The sequence below is a fragment of the Geotrypetes seraphini genome, chromosome 14 (genome assembly GCF_902459505.1).
Source record: "Geotrypetes seraphini chromosome 14, aGeoSer1.1, whole genome shotgun sequence".
Taxonomy (NCBI): Eukaryota; Metazoa; Chordata; class Amphibia; order Gymnophiona; family Dermophiidae; genus Geotrypetes; species Geotrypetes seraphini.
In genome coordinates, this window is record NC_047097.1 from 65,948,431 (window position 1) to 65,969,334 (window position 20,904).

Here is a 20,904-nt window from a genome sequence, read left to right on the forward strand (position 1 = left end):
TCAACCACCTATTTTCTTCCAAATGTATTATTTTGAAAGAGGGCCCATCTAACAAATTAGACTTAAGTGACTGTAAAGTGTGTGATGGCTTATGTAAGTGTAGAGTGGAAGCCACGACTGGAAAAATCTTGTCTATACAGTACATACTTTAAAACCAAGTAATAAGGTCTTGTAATGAATGTGAAATTCAATCAGTAATCAATGTCATTTAATTAAAGTAGGAGTAATATGCTCATTTCTGGAACATCCTATAATCAAGCGTGCCACAGCGTTCAATGCAATCTGCAAAGATCTCAATAATCACTTAGGAACACCAAGCAATAAACTATTGCAATAATCAAAATGGGGAACATTAATTCTTTGTACAACCATTCCAAAATTTGCAATTATTTAAAATATTTTTTTAAACATCTAATATCCTTCAATTTAGAAAAGAAAAAAAAAAAAACTACTCAAAATTCAAAATGAGGGTAATTCAAAACGTTTGAGCACTTTCATTTTTGATCGAGGCGGGAGAAGTGGTAAGAGGGCGTGTTAGTAGGGCACTGGGGAAAATGTATCGCAAAATGGGGTGATTATGTTGATAAGTGATATGATTTGCTTTTGAGATACTTAAACAGTGTTTAAAAAAATAAAAGCGCGGAAATGTTTTGAAGATCCCTCGTAGTTTTAAGCGCATTAAAATGGTAGAGTCAAGAATAATACCTAATAATCTAGTTTGGTTTTTTTAGATAATTTCAATTAAATCAATCGTGCAAGCCTGTGGAAAAAAGGTGGAACTGGAAAGTTAGATAACAACATTATCCGAGTCTTGCTCAAGTTCACTTTTAAAGGAATAACTTTCATCCATTGCTTAATCATTTTTAAAGAAATATTCAAACGACTCGGGGCTCCTTTTACGAAGCCGCGGTAGCGGTTTAATGCACCTAATAGCGCATGCTAAACCACCGGACGCGCCAGCCGCTACCGCCTCCTCTTGAGCAGGCGGTAGCTTTTCTGGCTAGCGCAGGGATTAAACGTTGCACGCGTTAAAGCCGCTCAGTGTCTTAGGGCTCCTTTTACTAAGCTGCGTTAGGGCATTAACGCGCAGAATAGCGTGCGCTGAATTGCCGCGCACGCTAGATCTTAATGCCAGCATTGAGCTGGTGTTAGTTCTAGCCGCGTAGCGCGCGGTAATAGCCTGCGTTCATTCAAAACGCTAGCGCACCTTAGTAAAAGGAGCCCTTAGTACAAGGTTTTTCACTCTCAAAACAAACTGAATATCATCAGCATAGATTTGATAATCCAGATTCAAAGTACTTAAGAGAGTACATAAGAGTTTGAGAAAAATATTGAATGATGTTATCGATGAGGACTCTTGTAGAACGCCTGACATTATATTCATGAAAAGCATATTGAATCAACTCCTTCCACTGGTAGCACTGCAGTTGGAAAGAGGGAACAGTGCTTGTAAGGAGCGAGAGGTCACTATTTGATCCAACTTTGACAACACTAATTGCTCCAATTCCTTCCTAAACCTCTCCCAGAATCAAAACATCTATTTTCCTCATCCTTCATTTAGCTGATGGCACCTCCTTGAATGGTCATCCTATTTTCCTTATCCTCCTTGAATGGTCATCCTATTTTCCTCATCCTTCATTTAGCTGATGGCACCTCCTTGAATGGTCATCCTATTTTCCTTATCCTCCTTGAATGGTCATCCTATTTTCCTCATCCTTCATTTAGCTGATGGCACCTCCTTGAATGGTCATCCTATTTTCCTCATCCTCCTTGAATGGTCATCCTATTTTCCTCATCCTTCATTTAGCTGATGGCACCTCCTTGAATGGTCATCCTATTTTCCTTATCCTCCTTGAATGGTCATCCTATTTTCCTCATCCTCCTTGAATGGTCATCCTATTTTCCTCATCCTCCTTGAATGGTCATCTTATTTTCCTCATCCTTCATTTAGCTGATGGCACCTCCTTGAATGGTCATCCTATTTTCCTTATCCTCCTTGAATGGTCATCCTATTTTCCTCATCCTCCTTGAATGGTCATCTTATTTTCCTCATCCTTCATTTAGCTGATGGCACCTCCTTGAATGGTCATCCTATTTTCCTCATCCTCCTTGAATGGTCATCCTATTTTCCTCATCCTTCATTTAGCTGATGGCACCTCCTTGAATGGTCATCCTATTTTCCTCATCCTCCTTGAATGGTCATCCTATTTTCCTCATCCTTCATTTAACTGAAAGCACCACCTTGAATGGTCATCACAAGTTCTACGCCAGCTTCCCATTCCTCATTATTCAAACCATTTTAGGCTTGTGGCTCTGGAGGAAGTACTGCTTTCAACATCAAAGAGGACTCACCTGCAGAGGCATCTTCTGCTTCTGTGGTGTCCTGCTGCCCCCCTCCCCCATTCTACCACAGTAAGGGGCATATGAGAAATCTTGCATTGTTGGGAAAAAATTAAAGCATTAAACAGGCAGAATTTTTCAGAATGTGGCCATCTTTTTAATGTTGAAAATTGTTTGCTCTTGAATGAGACAACTATCTGCAAATGAACAGTATTTGATGTCTTAATTTTTCCTAAATATTGCACTTTATACAGAACAGTAAGCATTAATAAATTATGTTATATCCAGTAATTTGATCATTTTTAGAAGCAATCCATTAACTACACGATATATTTATTTCCTTATTATTCCAGGTAGTTAGGAGCTCATGAAGATGGTCCTTTGATCTAGATTAGAATCAAGTGATGGACGTACAATGCTACAGGACCTGCATTTCAAATTATAAGTAAAATGATTAAGGAGCCCAGCATCTGTCTACTCGCTAGATGAGAGAAAAGAGGAACATGATATAAATACTTAGTAAGCTTCAATAAAATGCATGAAGGCATCCTTTTCCTTAGAGCGAGATATTAAGATCACCACATGAAGTTGAAGGAACAGATTAGTAATAATAGGGGAAAGACTTCTTTATTGAGAAGTGGGTAAGTAGCTGGCATAGGCTATTACAGGGGTAGGCAATTCCGGTCCTCGAGAGCCAGAGCCAGGTCAGGTTTTCAGGATCTCCACCATGAATATGTATGAGATAGATTTGTATGCACTGCCTATCTCATGCATATTTATTGTGGATATCCTGAAAACCTGACCTGGCTCCGGCTCTCGAGGACTGGAATTGCCTACCCCTGGGCTATTAGCAGAAGTGGAAGTGGAAATCCACACATAATCCCCCCCCAAAATATAAAATTACCAAATAAGTAAAAATGAACAGCCAGAGAAAAATTACACTGAAAAGTCAAAACCCTCAGCACATAAATAATTTGCCCTGACTCTAAGACACCCCCTTCCCCCCCTTTTACTAAGCCGTGGTAGAGGTTTCTACCGCGGTCCGCAGCGCTAAATGCTCCAACGCTGATCCGAATTCTATGAGTGTCGGAGCATTTAGCGCTTCGAACTGTAATAGAAACCTCCATTGCGGCTTAGTAAAAGTAATTAGTAATTAGGCTTAGCAATTTCTTGTTATAACGAAATTTTTTCCTGGCCTCTGAAAATGTTACAAAGGCTCCTTTTACGAAGCCGCGTTAGCGGCTTTATCGCACGCACCTTTTTAGCGCGTGCTAAGCCCCGCGCTAGCCGGAAAACTGCCGCCTGCTCAAGAGGAGGCGGTAGCGGCTAACACGGCTGGCAAATTAGTGCGCGCTATTACGCGCGTTAGACCGCTAACGCGGCTTCGTAAAAGGAGCCCCAAGTGGGCAATTGTGAGTTTGCTTACTGTGTGACCTAACTGCTATTTATAACACCATCACGATGTTAGGTGACAAAAAACTTCTCAGAGTGAGGAAAAATGATTGTTTTGCAGAAAACTTGGCCAAGGTTTTTAACTATTAAAATGTGTTATGGGGGGAGGGGAAGTTCAATAGATACATTTAGGTAGGGTTACCAGACGTCTGGATTTCCCCGGGGTCCGGACGGCTTTTCAAAACCCAGCGCTTTGTCCTCATGTGATGCTTGCACTGTGATATGCTGTTTATGTCTGTACCGTGCGTCAAGTTGACTTAAATAAAGTTAAAAAAAAAAAAAAAAGAAATGCCTCCTCTACATCGCGTCAGGGAGGAGGAAATCCGCGCATGTTTGGATCCTTTTAAATTTTATAATTTCAATCAATTATTTCATGAAAAAAAAAAATTGCCTTTTCTGCAATTCATCACGCCCAGTGATCTATGCAGGCACTGACCCTGAATATTGCCAGTTTCCACAGTGAGGGTGGGAGGTGCCCGGAATGGTGGGGATCCCTCACCCTCTTCTCTGCCTCCCTTGCCGTGCACGTCCCCCCTTCCCCCGTAACTGTTTAGCTTCCCCGGCACAAGCAGTATTTCCAACTCGCTGCCCACGCCGGCGTCGGCTCTCCCTCTGACATCACTTCGCGGGACACGGGAGTAAAGTCAGAGGGGAGCGCCGAGGCCAGCGCGAGCGGATGGGGAGGGGATAAGTGAAGGTGCTTGTCTGGCGGGGGAGGGATGGCAAGGAGCAAGGAGTCAGAGAGGAGGAGAGGTGCCGGCGCCCCCACCACGATGGCGCCCAGGGCATTCTCCCCACCCCCTTTTCTATGCCACTAAGTGTCCACAATTTCCAACTCTGTCCAAGGACCACCCGAGTACAAGCTGGCGAGTGCTTTGGCGGTCAGAATGGATATTCAGCAACACTGTCCAGTTACGTCTTGAGGCAGCCAGTGTAATTTAACAAGCCAGGAGCTTCTTCTGCCCAATTAATAATAATAACTTTATTTTTTATACACCGCAATACCACAAACAGTTCAGAGCGGTTTACAGAGGGAGAGACTGTATACAGACAGCGATATTACAAGAAACTTTCAAAATTACATTAGCAAGGTAAGATTAATCCAATTTTTCATGGAAGGGTTTTAGAAGTACCTCAAGGCAGAAGTGGAGTCACGCGATGGAGATGGGTTTTGATTAACTTCCTAAAAGTTTGGTAAGAAAGTGTGTTCTTGCTTTGAACCCCGAGCCCGTGTTTGCAAGTCTTTTCTTCTGAGATGGAATCTAGGGATCTCTTGCCAAATGTAAATGAAACAGTGAAATCCAAGAGCTGAGCTAAACACACAAGACACAAATACTCAAAAAGGCTTTTTAAGAAAGACATTTACTAATTGTTATATTGACATTCATTTCTGCTGCCTTGGACCATTAAGCACTTTGGCCCAGAGGCCACGGGAAGTAATGAAGCGCTTTGTTTCAAATGCTAACGAGAGAAGGAATCGCAGATGGAATGACATTTTTCAAAGGGTGAGTCACTAAGGGGCTGATTCTATAAACCAGCCAGCACTTAGTAAAATGGCGCCGGCCGCGTGTCAGTCACACTTAGGCGCCATTTACAGAATCGCGTTAGCGGCACCTATGTAAAATCTTAGGCACCTGAAATGTAGGTGAGGATTTTAAGGGCCTACTTTTGGCGCTTTTTTTGTGAAGTAGAGAGGCCGACACGTTTGCACGCACTGTTTGCAGTATGTTATAAGTTCATTATAATATAATTGCAATGATAGATGGTTGGTTGGATAGATCATAAATGGGTAGGCCTCATGTGAATTACAAAGAGACTTTTAAGGCATAACTGAAGTCATATTATTTTTCTTTGGTTTTCCGCTCTTGACCTTTTTCCTTACTTTACTCATGTTATGGATCACCCTTCCTTCTCGACCTAGCTTATATCTGTAATTGTTTGGACAGAATTTCACTGTGACTTCCCTTCCCTTTTGCTCCTCTCCTTTCCTTCCCCAACCTTTTTGTTTTTATCGCAACCTCCCTTTCTTCAGTCCCCACTTGTACCCATTTTTGTTTGTATGTTGGTTGAATTTTTTTGTTTTTGTTTATTGCCTCCCTTGTTCTGTCTTTTTAATTTTTTCTTTTTATTTTCTTTTAATAATACATTATTATTGTAAACCGCATAGACGAACTGCGGTTGTATTTGCGGTCTATCAAATAAATTGAAACTTGAAGAGATACATCTTTAACATTTTCCTGAAACTGTAATAAGTGGGGAGTCAACACATATTTAAAAGTAGGCTATTCCAGACTTTGGGTCCCTGAAATTCAACGATAGACTCAAATAGCTTTTTCCATTGAACTTGTTGGGGAGAAGGGAAGGCCAGTTTGAGGCGCTGTGTTGTTTTTGAGTTATGAAACGTGTGTATGACCTTAATTTTACATTACATTAGTTTCTTTTATTAAGAACATAAGAACATAAGAATTGCCGCTGCTGGGTCAGATCAGTGGTTCATCATGCCCAGCAGTCCGCGTACACGGCAGCCCTCTGGTCAAAGACCAGCTCCCTAACTGAGACTAGCCCTACCTGCGTACGTTCCGGTTCAGCAGGAACTTGTCTAACTTAGTCTTGAATCCCTGGAGGGTGTTTTCCTATATGACAGACTCTGGAAGAGCGTTCCAGTTGTCTACCACTCTCTGGGTGAAGAAGAACTTCCTTATGTTCGTACAGAATCTATCCCCTTTCAATTTTAGAGAGTTCCCTCTCTATTCCGCCAATACCTTGTGGTTCCAGGCGGATTACAAAGGGATGAGATTCTGGTCACATCTAGAAGACTGCAGGGAAGTTATTGATTGGAACATTTTGAGTCTGGTGATGGAGTTGAGGATATTGGTTGTATCAGCAGTTTGCCTTTGACGTATTTCTTGAACAATCTGGTTTTTATTTCCCTCCTGAAGATTTTGTAGTTTGGCGCTGAGATCAGTAAATTGAAGATGTGGCTGTTTAGTTTCACTGCTTGCATGACGAATAGTCAGTCGTATATTTTTTTTACGCTGAATGCCTTTGATTGGGGTGGGGGGTGAAGGGTGTCTGAGTTCTTCTTGGTCTGGAAGAGTTGTTCTGAGTTAGGCAAATGTTCAGGTAGGATGGTCCATTTCCATGTAGGGTTTTGTAGAGCATGCAGTAGAATTTTATAAAGTATCTGTGCATTAGAGTTCTCTCCATACATTGCCTTGTAAACCATGCAAGTGATCTTAAACTGAACTCTTTTTTTGCCATTGGTAACCTGTGTATGTCTTCTAGTAATGGACTAGCCTTCTCATACCAGCTTACTTCAGAAATCAGTCTAGCCCAGGGATGTCAAAGTCCCTCCTTGAGGGCCACAATCCAGTCGGGTTTTCAGGATTTTCCCAATGAATATGCATTGAAAGCTGTGCATGCACATAGATCTCATGCATAGTAATTGGGGAAATCCTGAAAACCCGACTGGATTGCGGCCATCTTAAATTAGGTCAAACCATTTCAAAAGTCATTAAGGAATAGACACTTAAAAATATAAACTGTAACACACAGACATTCTGTACGATTTCATCAGCTTCTCAGTTCTGTCGAACCAAGACTACAACTTGGCAGATGACCATTTGAGAATCATATCTGGTGACAGCAGGGACTCAGTTGCAAACTTGGATGAATTAGTTCCAATATGGTCTCAATGGAAATTTCTGTATTACTTCATAGCCCAATGCACTCATTATATTACAGAAAAAAAAATGTTATTTAAAAGAGTTCCTTTCCCAGCAACCTCAAATGTAAAAATCACTCAAGGACCTCTAACTAACTGTCTGAGATTATAATGAGTTACTCAACTGTATTGGAGAGAAAAAAAAAAAACAATAACGTTTAAAATGCGGCACATCTATTAAATTAAAAATGTTGAAATAAATCTTCAAGGTAGACTGGGCATTTTTATCAGATTAATTTACATCTTCACTTGCTTATCACAGATGGAAGTCTCCATCGACAGACTATTCTCTATTGCTACACCCACCTTTTGTAATTTCATTAATAGCAGACTATAATTTCATACTAACATAGTCAATGATGCATGTTCTCATTTACTTGAATTAACTATAAATGATTTGCTTTCCAGTTTTCATGCGAACCAATTCTGCATTACTGATCATGGTTTATTACATTTGATTTAAAAAATCACTTTTTTTAATAATATAAGTCAGAGATGTACAATACAAATCATAAAAGTCACAAAAATATTTTAAAAGAAACATAGACAGCCAAACTTTCTTAAAGATCACTGTAACCCACAAGGATATGTACATCAAACACACGAGCTTCCGATTCACTGCTGACTGTAGGCACACCATCCATTTCGAACTGGAAATTGGAGGCAACAAATCAGTAAAAGACATGAGAAAAAAGCGATTTTAAAATTCCTAAATGAAATCTCAACGTGTAAATGTAATGGAGGGTTGTTCCACAGGAAGGGTCCAGAAAATAAAAAGCACTCTTACGAATGAATTTGCAATAGGCCACCGTTGTATTCGGTAGTCTGCTGTCAGTGACATTTAGCCCTGTTTTAAAAATATATGTATATACACTTCTCCCTCCGTATTCGTGGGAGTTAGGGGCAGAGACAGCCCGCGAATAGAGAGAAATCACGAATAACTATTTCTATGTACTTGCCCAGACTCTGCTCAGCTTTGCACTGTTTGCCACCCGCCTCAGTGATCCGACGCCTGCCAGCAGCTGTTTAAAAATCCGAGGACTGTTTCTAATTCCCCCTTGTGCCGCGGAAGGGGAGAAAGGGAGGCAGGGGGAGGGAGGAAGTTTTGCTGTTTGTCGCACATGCCTCAGCCCTGTTCCAGGAGAAACCTGCCTCATCGCGCGCACGCTGCACTCTGGGAGCCGGCAGGGCAGGGGAGCCAACGTGGACTCTTTGGACGTAGCCAATCAGAGATGGAGAGCCAGGGCCGGAAGGGGTGTGATGACACCAATTGGCAGCCACCCTAGCCAATAAGATGTCAGCATTCTGGGATTAGCTCCACAACAGGAAGGAAGAGGGAGGGATGAAAGGCTTGACAATCTGAGCTTTCTGCAAGCCAAAGGCAAGAGGAACAGCGTGCCGTCCGACAGCCAAGCCAGGAAAAAGTATGTTCATTGCTGTGGGTGCGTGACCGGGGTGGAGGAAAGCCATCAAAACAAAAACCATGACTAATCAAAATCACAAGTGTAGAAACCACAAATACGGAGGGAGAAATGTACAATATCTTTATTATAATGACCTTCCAGGACATAACCACTGTTTAGGAGTAAATTCTCTACAAGTCTTCTAAAGTTAGGCACTGGGAAGCTGCACACTAAGCACAAATTCTATATCTGCAATTACATGTATAATTAAGAACATAAGACCATAAGACTAACCTTACTGGATCAGACTAAAGGTCCATCTAGTCCAGTAGCCCATTCTCATGGTGGCCAATCCAGGTCACTAGTACCTGGCCAAAACCCAAGGAGTAGCAACATTCCAGCATCTCAAAGAATAGCAAGATTCCGGAACCCCAATGAGAGCAACATTCTAGAGCTGAGATTGTGATGTCATAATGCCTCAGTCGACAGTGCCTCAGAGCCAACCTCATCAGTGATGTTACAATGGCTTCATTGTCCTATACTTGGCTCACGTAAGAACATAAGAATAGCCTTACTGGGTCAGACCAATGGTTCATCTAGTCCAGTAGCTCATTCTCATGGTGGCCAATCCAGGTCACTAGTACCTGGCTAAAACCCAAGGAGAAGCAACATTCCAGCATCTCAAAGAATAGCAAGATTCCGGAACCACATTGAGAGCAACATTCCAGAGCTGAGATTGTGATGTCATAATGCCTCAGAGCCAACCTCATCAGTGATGTTACAGTGACTTAATTGTCCTATACTTGATTCACGTAAGAACATAAGAATAGCCATCAAGCCCAGTAGCCTGTTTTCATGGAGGGCAATCCAGGTCACTAGTACCTGGCCAAATTGCCATTATAGACTAAGTTAAACCCCAAAATAGCTCTCTGGCCCAGATTCTATAAATGGTGCCTGAACTTAGGTGCCTAGATGGTTGCACCTAGCCTATCAAGGCATTTACCTTAGGCCCCCTTTCATCAAGCCGCGTTAGGGTATTTTTTATTGCCGGCCACTGCGGTAAAAGCTCTGATGGTCACAGGAATTCTATGAGCATTGGAGCTTTCACTGCAACAGCCGGTGATATAAAACCCTAACGTGGAATTCCCTTTATCATCTCGGTCGCTCTTTTTACAACCTTTTCTAGTTTCACTATATCTTTCTTGAGATAAAGTAACCAGAACTGAATGCAATACTCAAGGTGAGGTTGCACCATGGAGCGATAGATACAGAGGCATTAAAACATTCTGAGTCTTGTTAACCATCTAAATATGTAGGAGTGACCGAAAAGATGCTACAAGCATCTTATTTATAAATGATGATATGCCTAATTCATCATAAGAACATAAGCCGTGCCTCTGCTGGGTCAGACCTGAGGTCCATCATGCCCAGCAGTCCGCTCACACGGCGGCCCATCAGGTCCAGCACCTGTGTAGTAGCCCTCTATCTATACCCTTCTATCCCCTTTTCCTTCAGAAAATTGTCCAATCACTTCTTGAACTCCAGTACCGTACCCTGTCCTGTCACTCCCTCTGGGAGCGCGTTCCAGATGTCCACCACCCGTTGGGTGAAAAAGAACTTCCTAGCATTGGTTCTGAATCTGTCCCCTTTCAATTTATCTGAATGCCCTCTCATTCTTGTAGTTGTCAAAAGTTTGAAGAATCTGTCCCTCTCCACTTTCTCTATGCCCTTCATGATCTTGTAAGTCTCTATCATGCCCCCTCTAAGTCTCCGCTTCTCAAGCGAAAAAAGCCCCAGTCTCTCCAATCTTTCAGCGTATGAAAGGTTTTCCATACCTTTTATCAAACTTGTTGCTCTCTTCTGAACCCTCTCGAGTATCGCCATATCCTTCTTTTAGGTACGGCGACCAATATTGGACGCAGTACTCCAGATGCGGGCGCACCATCGCCCGATACAACGGCAGGATAACTTCTTTCGTTCTGCTTGTAATACCCTTCTTGATTATTCCTAGCATTCTATTCGCTTTCTTAGCAGCCGCTGCGCATTGTGCCGACGGCTTCATTGTGAAATACATAACAGTGACCGTGATAGATAAAGCATGCCTAGGAAGAACCAGAAGATGCAAGATGGAACAGAAGAAAGAAGAACCTATTAAATTAATACATAAGAACATGGAATCTCACCCTAAGGGTCCAATGGTTCTATTGGTTATTAAAATGAGCAGAAATATAATAATAATAATTTATTTTCTTATATACCGCCCTACCAACAGTTCTGGGCGGTTCACAAGGAAAAAAACTGAAGAATTCAGCGAAGAAGATACAATTTCATAATTAAAAAAAACAGTACATCGTAAGCAATCAAATGCAGCAGAGACTATTATACAATTTAAAATATTAAAAAGTCTAATGAAGAGAAACACATAGGGCTCCTTTTTACAAAGCCGCGTTAGGGCCTTAAAGCGCGGAATAGCGTGCGCTAAATTGCCGTGCGCGCTAGCCGCTACCGCCTCCTTTTGAGCAGGCGGTAGATTTTCAGCTAGCGTGCACTAATCCGGTGCGTGCGCTAAAACCTCCAGCGCGGCTTTGTAAAAGGAGCCCATAATATATATTAAAAAAGACCTAGAGCAATTGTCTTCTAAAAATGGATCAAGTAGTAATTGAACCCATCAGAATTAAAAAAAACATCAATCTAATTTATCAAATAAATATGTTTTTAAAACTTTCCTAAATGTAGTGCAAGAATAAGTTTGAGCGATCAGTGGATGTAACCAGGAATTAAACTTCCCGGCCTGGTACTCCAATGTCCTGTGAAAAAGAGTTTTATAACGGCAGGACCTCGGGGCAGAGAAGGCGAGTTTCTGGTATCTTTTGCTGAATAGAAAAATTTCAAGTAGGAAACCAAGTAAGATGGGAATAACCTTGTAACATATGCACCCAAACTTGAAGAATACTCTGGCACCAATTGGTAAGGGCTGACATGACCATATTTTTTAAGTCCGAAAATCAGGCGTACAGCAGCATCCTGGACCAATCGAAGTCTTTGTAAAGTCCTCTTTAATGAACAGAAATCTGAAAGTATAACTGCTTATATAAGGGTAAACAAGATGAGAAAGAAATGAAGAGCATAATTTCACATGTAAACATTTATTCATAAAAACACTGCAATTAAAACTGCAAATAAAAATGCTCCTGTGGGCTGCAGGAAGCATAGTGAAAAAGTGAAAAAATTAAGCCTACAAGAGGATCCAAGAAAACACAAATCAGCTGAAACTGAATATACTATTATTGAATTCTTTGTTGTAGCTTTATAAACTGCACGTCCACAGCCTATACCAGTGGTCTCAAACACGTGCGGCCCGCCAGGTACTATTTTGAGGCCTTCGGTATGTTTATCATAATCAGAAAAGTAAAATAAAGCAGGTTCTTGATCATATGTCTCTTTAGCTATAAATTACAATATTCTTATTAAGACTTAGCCAAAAGGAAAGATTTATAAACGATAAAGAGTTTTATATCATGCAAAATTGTCATTTCTTTAATAAGACATTATAAATATATTTGACGATAAGACATTAACTATTTTTTCTGAGGCCCTCCAAATACCTACAAACCCAAAATGTGGCCCTGCAAAGGGTTTGAGTTTGAGACCACTGGCCTATACACTTCCCATTTGTTTCGATATACTTAATAGTCTTTATCTCCACTGAATAAATGAAATGAAGCATTTTGTATAGGTTTACTCACTTTATAAATCCCCTGGTTACAGCTGCCATAGGTGCTTTCCATGGTATAACTTCTTAACACACCAATCTCTCTCCACACGACTACCCGTGCTGTTGACGCCCGTGACTTTTCAACTACAAAACTGCTACTTCTCATTGAGAAAGCAGGGGCAACTTTATCCAGGATTTTGGGAAGGACCTATAGGGGATGAATAAAAAAAAAATGACAAGACTAAGGAAACATGCATACACTGAAAGATATTTTGACCATCTATATGACTCAATAAGCATCATCTAGAACAGTGTTTCTCAACTCGGTCCTGGAGTAATCCCCTTGCCATTCAGGTTTTCAGGATAGCCACAATGAATACGTGTAAACTTGATTTGCATACACCACCTCCATTATATGCAAATTTCTTTCATGCATATTCTCTGTGGATAGCTTGAAAACCCAACTAGCACGGGGGTTACTCCAGGACCGAGTTGAGAAACACTGATCTAGAAAATGTAATTGGAATAATTCTTGCAAACTCTTTTAGGAGACTACATAAATATATTTGTTTCATGCATTTTAAAGGGCAAATTCTATAAGAAGCGCCCAAAAGTTAGGCAGGGGGTGAGTTCCTATGAGCGTCAGAAGCAGCACGGAGCATTCGGCGCGGCTCCCTGCGCTAATAACCGCTATCGACTTCCAAGAGTTTATAAAATCACAAAATTTATTGGTGTGTAAAAAACAGTTGAAATCAACCGCGATAGCGGTTATTAGCGCAGGGAGCTGCGCTGCTCCCGACACTCATAGACCCTCCCTTCTTTACTAACACATAGCACAGGTTTTACCGCCAGCATCGGTGGTAACTGCTCTGAAGCTCGCAGAATTCCTGCGAGCATCGGAGCAGTTGCTGTCGCTGCCGGCGCTAAAGCCCACACTACGCGTTAGTAAAGTAGGGGGGTGAGTTCCTATGAGGGTCAGGAGCAGCGCGGAGCATTCGGTGAGGCTCCCTGAGCTAATAACCGCTATCGACTTCCAAGAGTTTAAAATCACAAAATTTATTGGTGTGTATAAAATAATTGAAAATCAATCGCAACAATCTAGAAATGGTACTGCGTGGACAATGACCAGACCCTACACGGACCGTGTTTCGGCTTTACATAGCCTTCCTCAGGGGTTCTTAAAACATATAATAATCCAAATGAATAAGAGATAAAAAACACAAAAGGAAAACATAAAAAATCATTAATATACCATCAATGTGCAATCAATGTTACATACACATAACAAATGTATCACAAATGTATATGTATGTATAAATCTCTATACACTCACCTTTTGTGTTGCTTATCCCTTATTCGTTTGAATTATTATATGTTTTAAGGACCCCCTGAGGAAGGCTAACCCCCTCATTTACAAAGGTGCATTATGCTTTTTAATGCACGCTAAATGCTAACGCGTTCATGTTATCCTAGGGACGCATTAGCGGTTAGCGCACGCGTTAATTCAGCGTTTGCTAAATCTGCGCTAAAACGCTTAGCACGCCTTTGTAAAAGAGGACCTTTGTAAAGCCGAAACACGGCCCGTGTAGGGTCTGGTCATTGTCCACGCAGTACCATTTCTAGATTGTTGCGATTGATTTTCAATTATTTTTTACACACCAATAAATTTTGTGATTTGAAACTCTTGGAAGTCGATAGCGGTTATTAGTGCAGGGAGCCGCGCCGAATGCTCCGCGCTGCTCCCGACCCTCATAGGAACTCACCCCCCTCCTTTACTAACGCGTAGTGTGGGCTTTAGCGCCGGCAGCGACAGTAACTGCTCCGATGCTCGCAGGAATGCTACGCGCGTCGGAGCACTTACCACCGATGCTGGCGGTAAAACCTGTGCTATGCGTTAGCAAAGAAGGGAGGGTCTATGAGTGTCGGGAGCAGCGCAGCTCCCTGCGCTAATAACCGCTATCGCGGTTGATTTCAACTGTTTTTTACACACCAATAAATTTTGTGATTTTATAAACTCTTGGAAGTCGATAGCGGTTATTAGCGCAGGGAGCCGCGCCGAATGCTCCGCGCAGCTCCTGACGCTCATGGGAACTCACCCCCTCCTTTACTAACGCGTAGTGCTGGCTTTAGCGCCGGCAGCGGCAGTAGCTGCTCCGATGCTCGCAGGAATTCTACGAGTGTCGGAGCAGTTGCCACCGACGCCGGCGGTAAAACCCGTGCTATGCGTTAGCAAAGAAGGGAGGGTCTATGAGTGTCGGGAGCAGCGCGGCTTCCTGCACTAATAACCGCTATCGTTTAGTAAAAAGGAGGAGGAATGGCATTATTGCTCACAATTTTCAAATTTGTGTTAATTCGACCCCTTTTTTTTTTACAATTGGATTGAAGAATAAATTGATTTTTGGGCTCATCTAAACTAGCTTACCCTGTAGCTCAAATCTTCCATAAGAGCAGATCTGCCCACTCTACTCCCAGCCTGCTGCAATGTCTCCTTAATACTACAACCATAGAAGAAGATATTTTTCTTCTGGGAATGGCCATGATAGTCACAGAATACCTAGAGAAAAGAATATGATAGAAATGTTTTAATGACTTTTTTTTTTTTTTTAGCTCCAAAATGTATGTAAAGAAACAAACACAGCAACAAAAGTGCTCCACTCTTTTGGCTAAGAGCAATGCTTTGAACGGAAGAAAAAGCCTCAGGCCTATTTGAGGTTGAGCAAACGTACTCAAACCTCCTCCACCCACATCATTGGCTCCAAGAAACTTCCGTACAGACTTTGCTCTTGCCGCTAGGCTAATAAGTTTCAGCGTGCGGCAAAAATCGCTCTTATAAGTGTTGAAGTCTAAACGTGGCCTCACTTTAAAGCCAATGTTTCACGGATCACTACCGCAGAAGAAATCGCATAAACAAAAGGCACAATAGAGAATTGTGCAGGAACAGAAATCCCACCTATCCCCGCCCATCCCCGCCATGCTCCTCTTCATCCCCACCCATCTCCGCCAGGATACTTTCCGTCCCCACCCATCCCCGCAAGGAATTACCTCCATCCCCGCCCATCCCTATAAAAAGCAGCAATTACATCTGACAGGATCATCAATTCCAGTTTCTTTTGTGTTTGCGCTGCTGTTTTCCTTGTGGAATCTCTTTGGTGGAACCCTTTTTTTGTTTTCTGTTCAGGTAATTAACTTATAAACCCCCTCTTTTACTAAGGCTGACGTGTCCATTATATTATATTATATAGAACTCATTATTAGCATTCCGTAAATCGGTAAAGACCCTCCTCTTCAATTAAAGATCTCCTCTGTCTCTCCCCCCCTTAAGCCCCACCCTCCACTCTCCTATCTCCTTCCCGAAATTCCAGTATGACCCTCTCTTACTCTATCCACTAAAAATTTGCATCTATATGCTTATAACTTTCCGTAAATCAAACTACGGTATTTCCCCCTTCTCTCCCTCTGCTTAATCTCCCTGTATTCAATTCTCTCTAAAAATTATAAATCCAACCACTAAACCTGTTGTACTACTTATATGTCTAGTTACTCTGCACTGTGTATGTTCATTTGTAAACCGTTCTGAGCTATTGGGAGGACGGGATAAAAATCTAAATAAATAAATAAATAAATATTATATGGACGAACCCTGCTTCCAAAGCCTTCCATCTCTGTGGGAGTCCCGTTGGCTAGAGGGGGGTCCCCGTGGGAGTCCCATGGGTCAGAGAGGGGTCCCCATGGGAGTCCCGTGGGTTAGAGGGGGGGATTCCCGCGGGATTCCTGCGATCCCCGTTCCCGTGCAGACCTCTACTTTGCACCAGACTCACACCTGCTGAAATCTGGTGTAAATGCTGGTGGCCCAGCTGGGTGTGCTAACCCATTTTTCAGTAACAATGCATGCAATGTTTTAGAATGTCGCTGACATGCCCATGGCCCGTTTGAGATACACACTATGGCATGTTGACACCCAGTGTTATAGAATGGCATGCAGCCAGATGCATGCGCAAATCCTAATCTGTGCCAATCAATTGTCATCACCCACTTATCGATGGTTAAGAGCTTGATAGACAATTAAGTTGCTCGTGTATGTTGGGATAATGTCCAAATTTGGGGAGTATGTGGGTAATTTTATGAGGGCATCTATATTAGATCCTCAGAGGGCACCTTTATGGCATAACCGATCAAATGCATACCTAAATTTTAAGAAAGAGCATCTTCACTAGCCAAACTTCACTAATTTCAAGCGGGAGTTTTTTTTATGCCTATGATATTATTAAAAGGCAGCTGGATGCCATTGTTTGAACCATGCTGCTATGTAACTTTGAGGCTTTTTCTCCCATCGTTGTACGTGGTTTGGAATGAGACTCCTTTCAGTGACCATTGATTATTTGTTTTGCATTAGCATTTTGTTGTTTTCCTTTTTTTTTTTTTTTTTTTGCTGTGTATTCCAAGCCACAGTCTGGTGTTCCAGGGCTCCTCTGGGCATTCCAACCCTCATTCTGGCGCTGCAACTCTCCATATGTTCCAGGTCTCGTTCTAATGCTCCAATTGCCTTTCTCAGTGCACTGTAAGCCTTATTCTAGAGTCACCACAGATTTTGACTACACTTCCTTGGCAACGTTTTCCATCCCCGTGGAAACTCCATGGCAACTTCTTCCATATCCCCAGGAATTCTGCAGGTTCCACGGGATTCCCGCAATCCCTATTCATATACAGTTCTCTAATTTACGCTAGGATTCAGTTGATGTAAATCCTCATGCCCCAAATTAAACATGGATCCTAGTGCTAAGCACTTTCCTTATAAGCGGTGCCCATGTTTGAATGACATTTAAAGAATAGTGCTTACCATGCATTTTGTATGTGTGTGGCCAAATTTGGGTGTCATTTACAGAACTGAGTCCAGTATGTGTACTTTCCCACTCTTTGATTCCAACACAATTACCATCTCATTATTCTTTGTCTGTCAAGCTACCAATCTTTTCTTCTTTAAAAATGAATTATACTAAACCCTACAAAGGATGAAAAAAAATATATATTTTTCTGGGAAATATATCTGTTACTGCATGTAAACGAAAGTCAAAGGCTTCTTCAGACTGAAAAAAAAAAAAAAAAAACCCACAGCCCTGTTTTACCAACATCTTGTTAGGTACTAGAGGTCAAGAATAAGGGAGACTAAGAAATCAATACTCTCGCTACTAACTTGAGAATATTGATAATATACAGTGGAGAAGAGCTGAACATCATTGATTGTAAGCTAAAACCCTAGAGGAATTTCTCGGGCAGGAAGGTGCTTATAGCTCCCTCTATTGTACATTCCCAAGAATATCATGCAAAGAAACTTCAAAACCTACTTTGGAGATATTAGGAATACGCGAGGAAAGAGCATTATACTTTGTCATATGGCATAATTTTTATCGTTATCTAACAATCTATAATTATGCAGCTGATGTATATAAGAGAAACCTTCAAAAAAATTTTGCAACACTGGAAGGATGCTTCAAGGGTAGAATATATAACCTGGTGAAATACTGTTTGTCTAACTGCCAATTATATCGCTATATTGTTTTGCTTTTTTTTTATTTATTTTCTTCTCTACTTTTTATTATCTCATACATTTGACTCATGTTATCTTATACTGTTGAGCTCATTGCTGTATGATCTATTCAAATGTCAATAAAAATTATTGAACTAAAAAAAAAAATAATGAATACCTGGCCTGGGCAGCCAAATTTTGACTGCATTTACGTAGTGGCCCTGGCCAAATTGTAACCGCCCCCCCCCTTACAAAGCCACGGAAGAGGTTTCTACCACGGGATGGCCAACATAGAAACATAGAAATAGACGGCAGATAAGGGCCATGGCCCATCTAGTCTGCCCACCCTAATGACCCTCCCCTTCCTTTGCCTAGCGAATAGATCCCACGTGTCGATCCCATTTGGCCTTAAAATCAGGCACGCTGCTGGCCTCAATCACCTGCAGTGGAAGACTATTCCAACGATCAACCACCCTTTCAGTGAAAAAGAATTTCCTGGTGTCACCTCGTAGTTTCCCGCCTCTGATTTTCCACGGATGCCCTCTTGTAGCCGCGGGTCCCTTGAAAAAGAAGATATCTTCCCCCGCTTCGATGCGGCCCGTGAGATACTTGAACGTCTCGATCACGTCCCCCCTCTCTCTGTGCTCCTCGAGCGAGTATAGCTGCAGTTTGTCTAACCGTTCTTCATAAACGATCTGATGCTTATAGGAATTCTATAAGCATCGGATTATTTACTTCACTGGCCAATGGTAGAAACTTCTACTATTACATTACAAAAACATTTTGGGGTTCAGTTTCATGGAATTTGGGGGACCTGCACCTCATTTAGACATGAGGAACTTAAAGTTGCCCAGGAACAGAAATGTCACCCAAGGGATCCATCTCCACCCATACATGCTAAGATCCATTCCAAGATCTGTAAAAGCCAGAATGAAACTTACAAATGCTAGTAGTTTTTTTGTGATCTAGTAATACTGTTACGTGCTTGCTGGACAGAGGTGATAAGCTTTATCAACCTCTACTTGATACGAATGGGATGCATATATTATTATGAAAATGGAAGTTAAAAATGTTTGGACACCTTTTCAAATGATTCATTACTGCTATTTTTAAAAGTTGTTTAATAAGGCGTTAAACGTTTTTAAAAATGCCGATCACAGTAGGGTGAACATTTGCTGGAGTAGTATTTACGGTAATCAAATCACAATTTTCCTAGAACAAAACTAACACTTTATACCTAAAATCCTCTAACTTTAAGGTAGACCATAGTTCAAAGATTCTATTTTGGATCTGGTGAGCCTGGTTGGAGCAGAGTACACAATTCTAGACAAAAAAAAAAGAACCTCTTAAACCAATTGTATATCAGAAGAAAAGAAACACCAGCTGAACAGACAACATAATTAATTAAAAGGGTGATTATAAGAACATAAAAATTGCCAAACTGGGACAGACCGAAGGTCCATCAAGACCAGTATCCTGTTTCCAACAGTGGCCAACCCAAGTCCCAAGTATCTGTCAGAAACCCAAATAGTAGCAACATTCCGGGGCTGAGATTGTGATGTCATAATGCCTCATTCTACCAATGCCTGAGCCAAAATCATCTGTGATTTGGGGTATTTTGGCTTGATTGTCCCATACTTGGCTCACATAAGAACATAGCAATAGCCATACTGGGACAGACCGAAGGTCCATCAAGACCAGCATCCTGTTTCCAACAGTGGCCAACCCAGTGCATATGTATTATGCATTTACACGACAAAAATATTTGTGTGCGTTCTTGCTCCCTAAAGCTCATCGGCTCTTTAGAAAATTGTCCCAATACGTCTTCTACGGCTCTACCAAAGAGATTCAGATAACAAAAAAAGTGTGATGCGGCAAGACTCACCAGTGGTGTTCTACCAATGCTCCTTAAGTAATGCAAGAGGCCTTTGGTGTGGTAAATTGTTGGGTGAAGCTGGGGTTTGGGGGACTTCCACTGTCTATTCAAGTCTTCACCACTCAGTGAACATCTATGACTGAAAATTCAAACAGAAAAGACATGTGTAGAATTTTAGTACATTTCATTATAAATATACTTATGTGTTCATTTTTCTTTTTCATTAACATTTCTAGTTTTGGACTCTATGGGCTCCTTTTATCAAGCCGCGCTAGCGGGGTTAACGCGTGTGACTCTTCATCACGCGCTAACCCCCGTGCTGGCCAAAAAATACCGCCTGCTCAAGAGGAGGTGGTAGCAGCTAGCGTGGCTGTATAAAAGGAGCTCCGGAAGAGTAAGAAAACGAACAAAGAACATACAAACTTATCTTCAGGATGACAAGAAGAGAATGGCAGGAGAGAAAAAAACACAAAAAAACCCCCAAATAAACTCATAAGTCACATACTCTTTTCATAGCTCAAGAGCAACACAACGCCTTAAACTGGTCTTTCCTTTCTCCCCAACAAGTTCAATGGAAAGAGTTATTCGATTCTACCTTCGCATTTCAGAGACCCAAAATCTAGAATAGCCTACCTTTAAGTCTGCTTTGACTCCCCATTTAATACAATTTCAGGAAAATGTTAACGATATTTATCTTCTCTTTGTAATTCACATGAGGCCTATCCATTTATGATCTAAGAAATCTTACTGTAACTTCAACCGACTGTCTTTGCAATTATATTGTAAACCACAATGAATCCTAGTAGAAAATTATATGGTATGGTATGGTATAAGCATTAAAAACATTACACATATGCATATGTGTTATAC

At 41.5% G+C, this 20,904-nt stretch overlaps 1 protein-coding gene across 2 annotated transcripts in view; it reads right to left on the minus strand.

Moving 5' to 3' along the window:
* AGBL1 (ATP/GTP binding protein like 1) overlaps nucleotides 1-20,904 on the minus strand; it is a 366,565-nt gene that overhangs the window by 139,152 nt on the left and 206,509 nt on the right. The window contains exons 19-21 of one of the 2 annotated variants that reach the window (XM_033920994.1): nucleotides 20,044-20,173; nucleotides 15,057-15,188; nucleotides 12,666-12,842 (exon numbers count right to left, since the gene is read on the minus strand). In XM_033920994.1, coding sequence (XP_033776885.1) covers nucleotides 12,666-12,842; nucleotides 15,057-15,188; nucleotides 20,044-20,173 — 439 coding nt within the window. The remainder of the gene's footprint in view (nucleotides 1-12,665; nucleotides 12,843-15,056; nucleotides 15,189-20,043; nucleotides 20,174-20,904) is intronic. The other variant, XM_033920995.1, reaches the window with a different exon arrangement.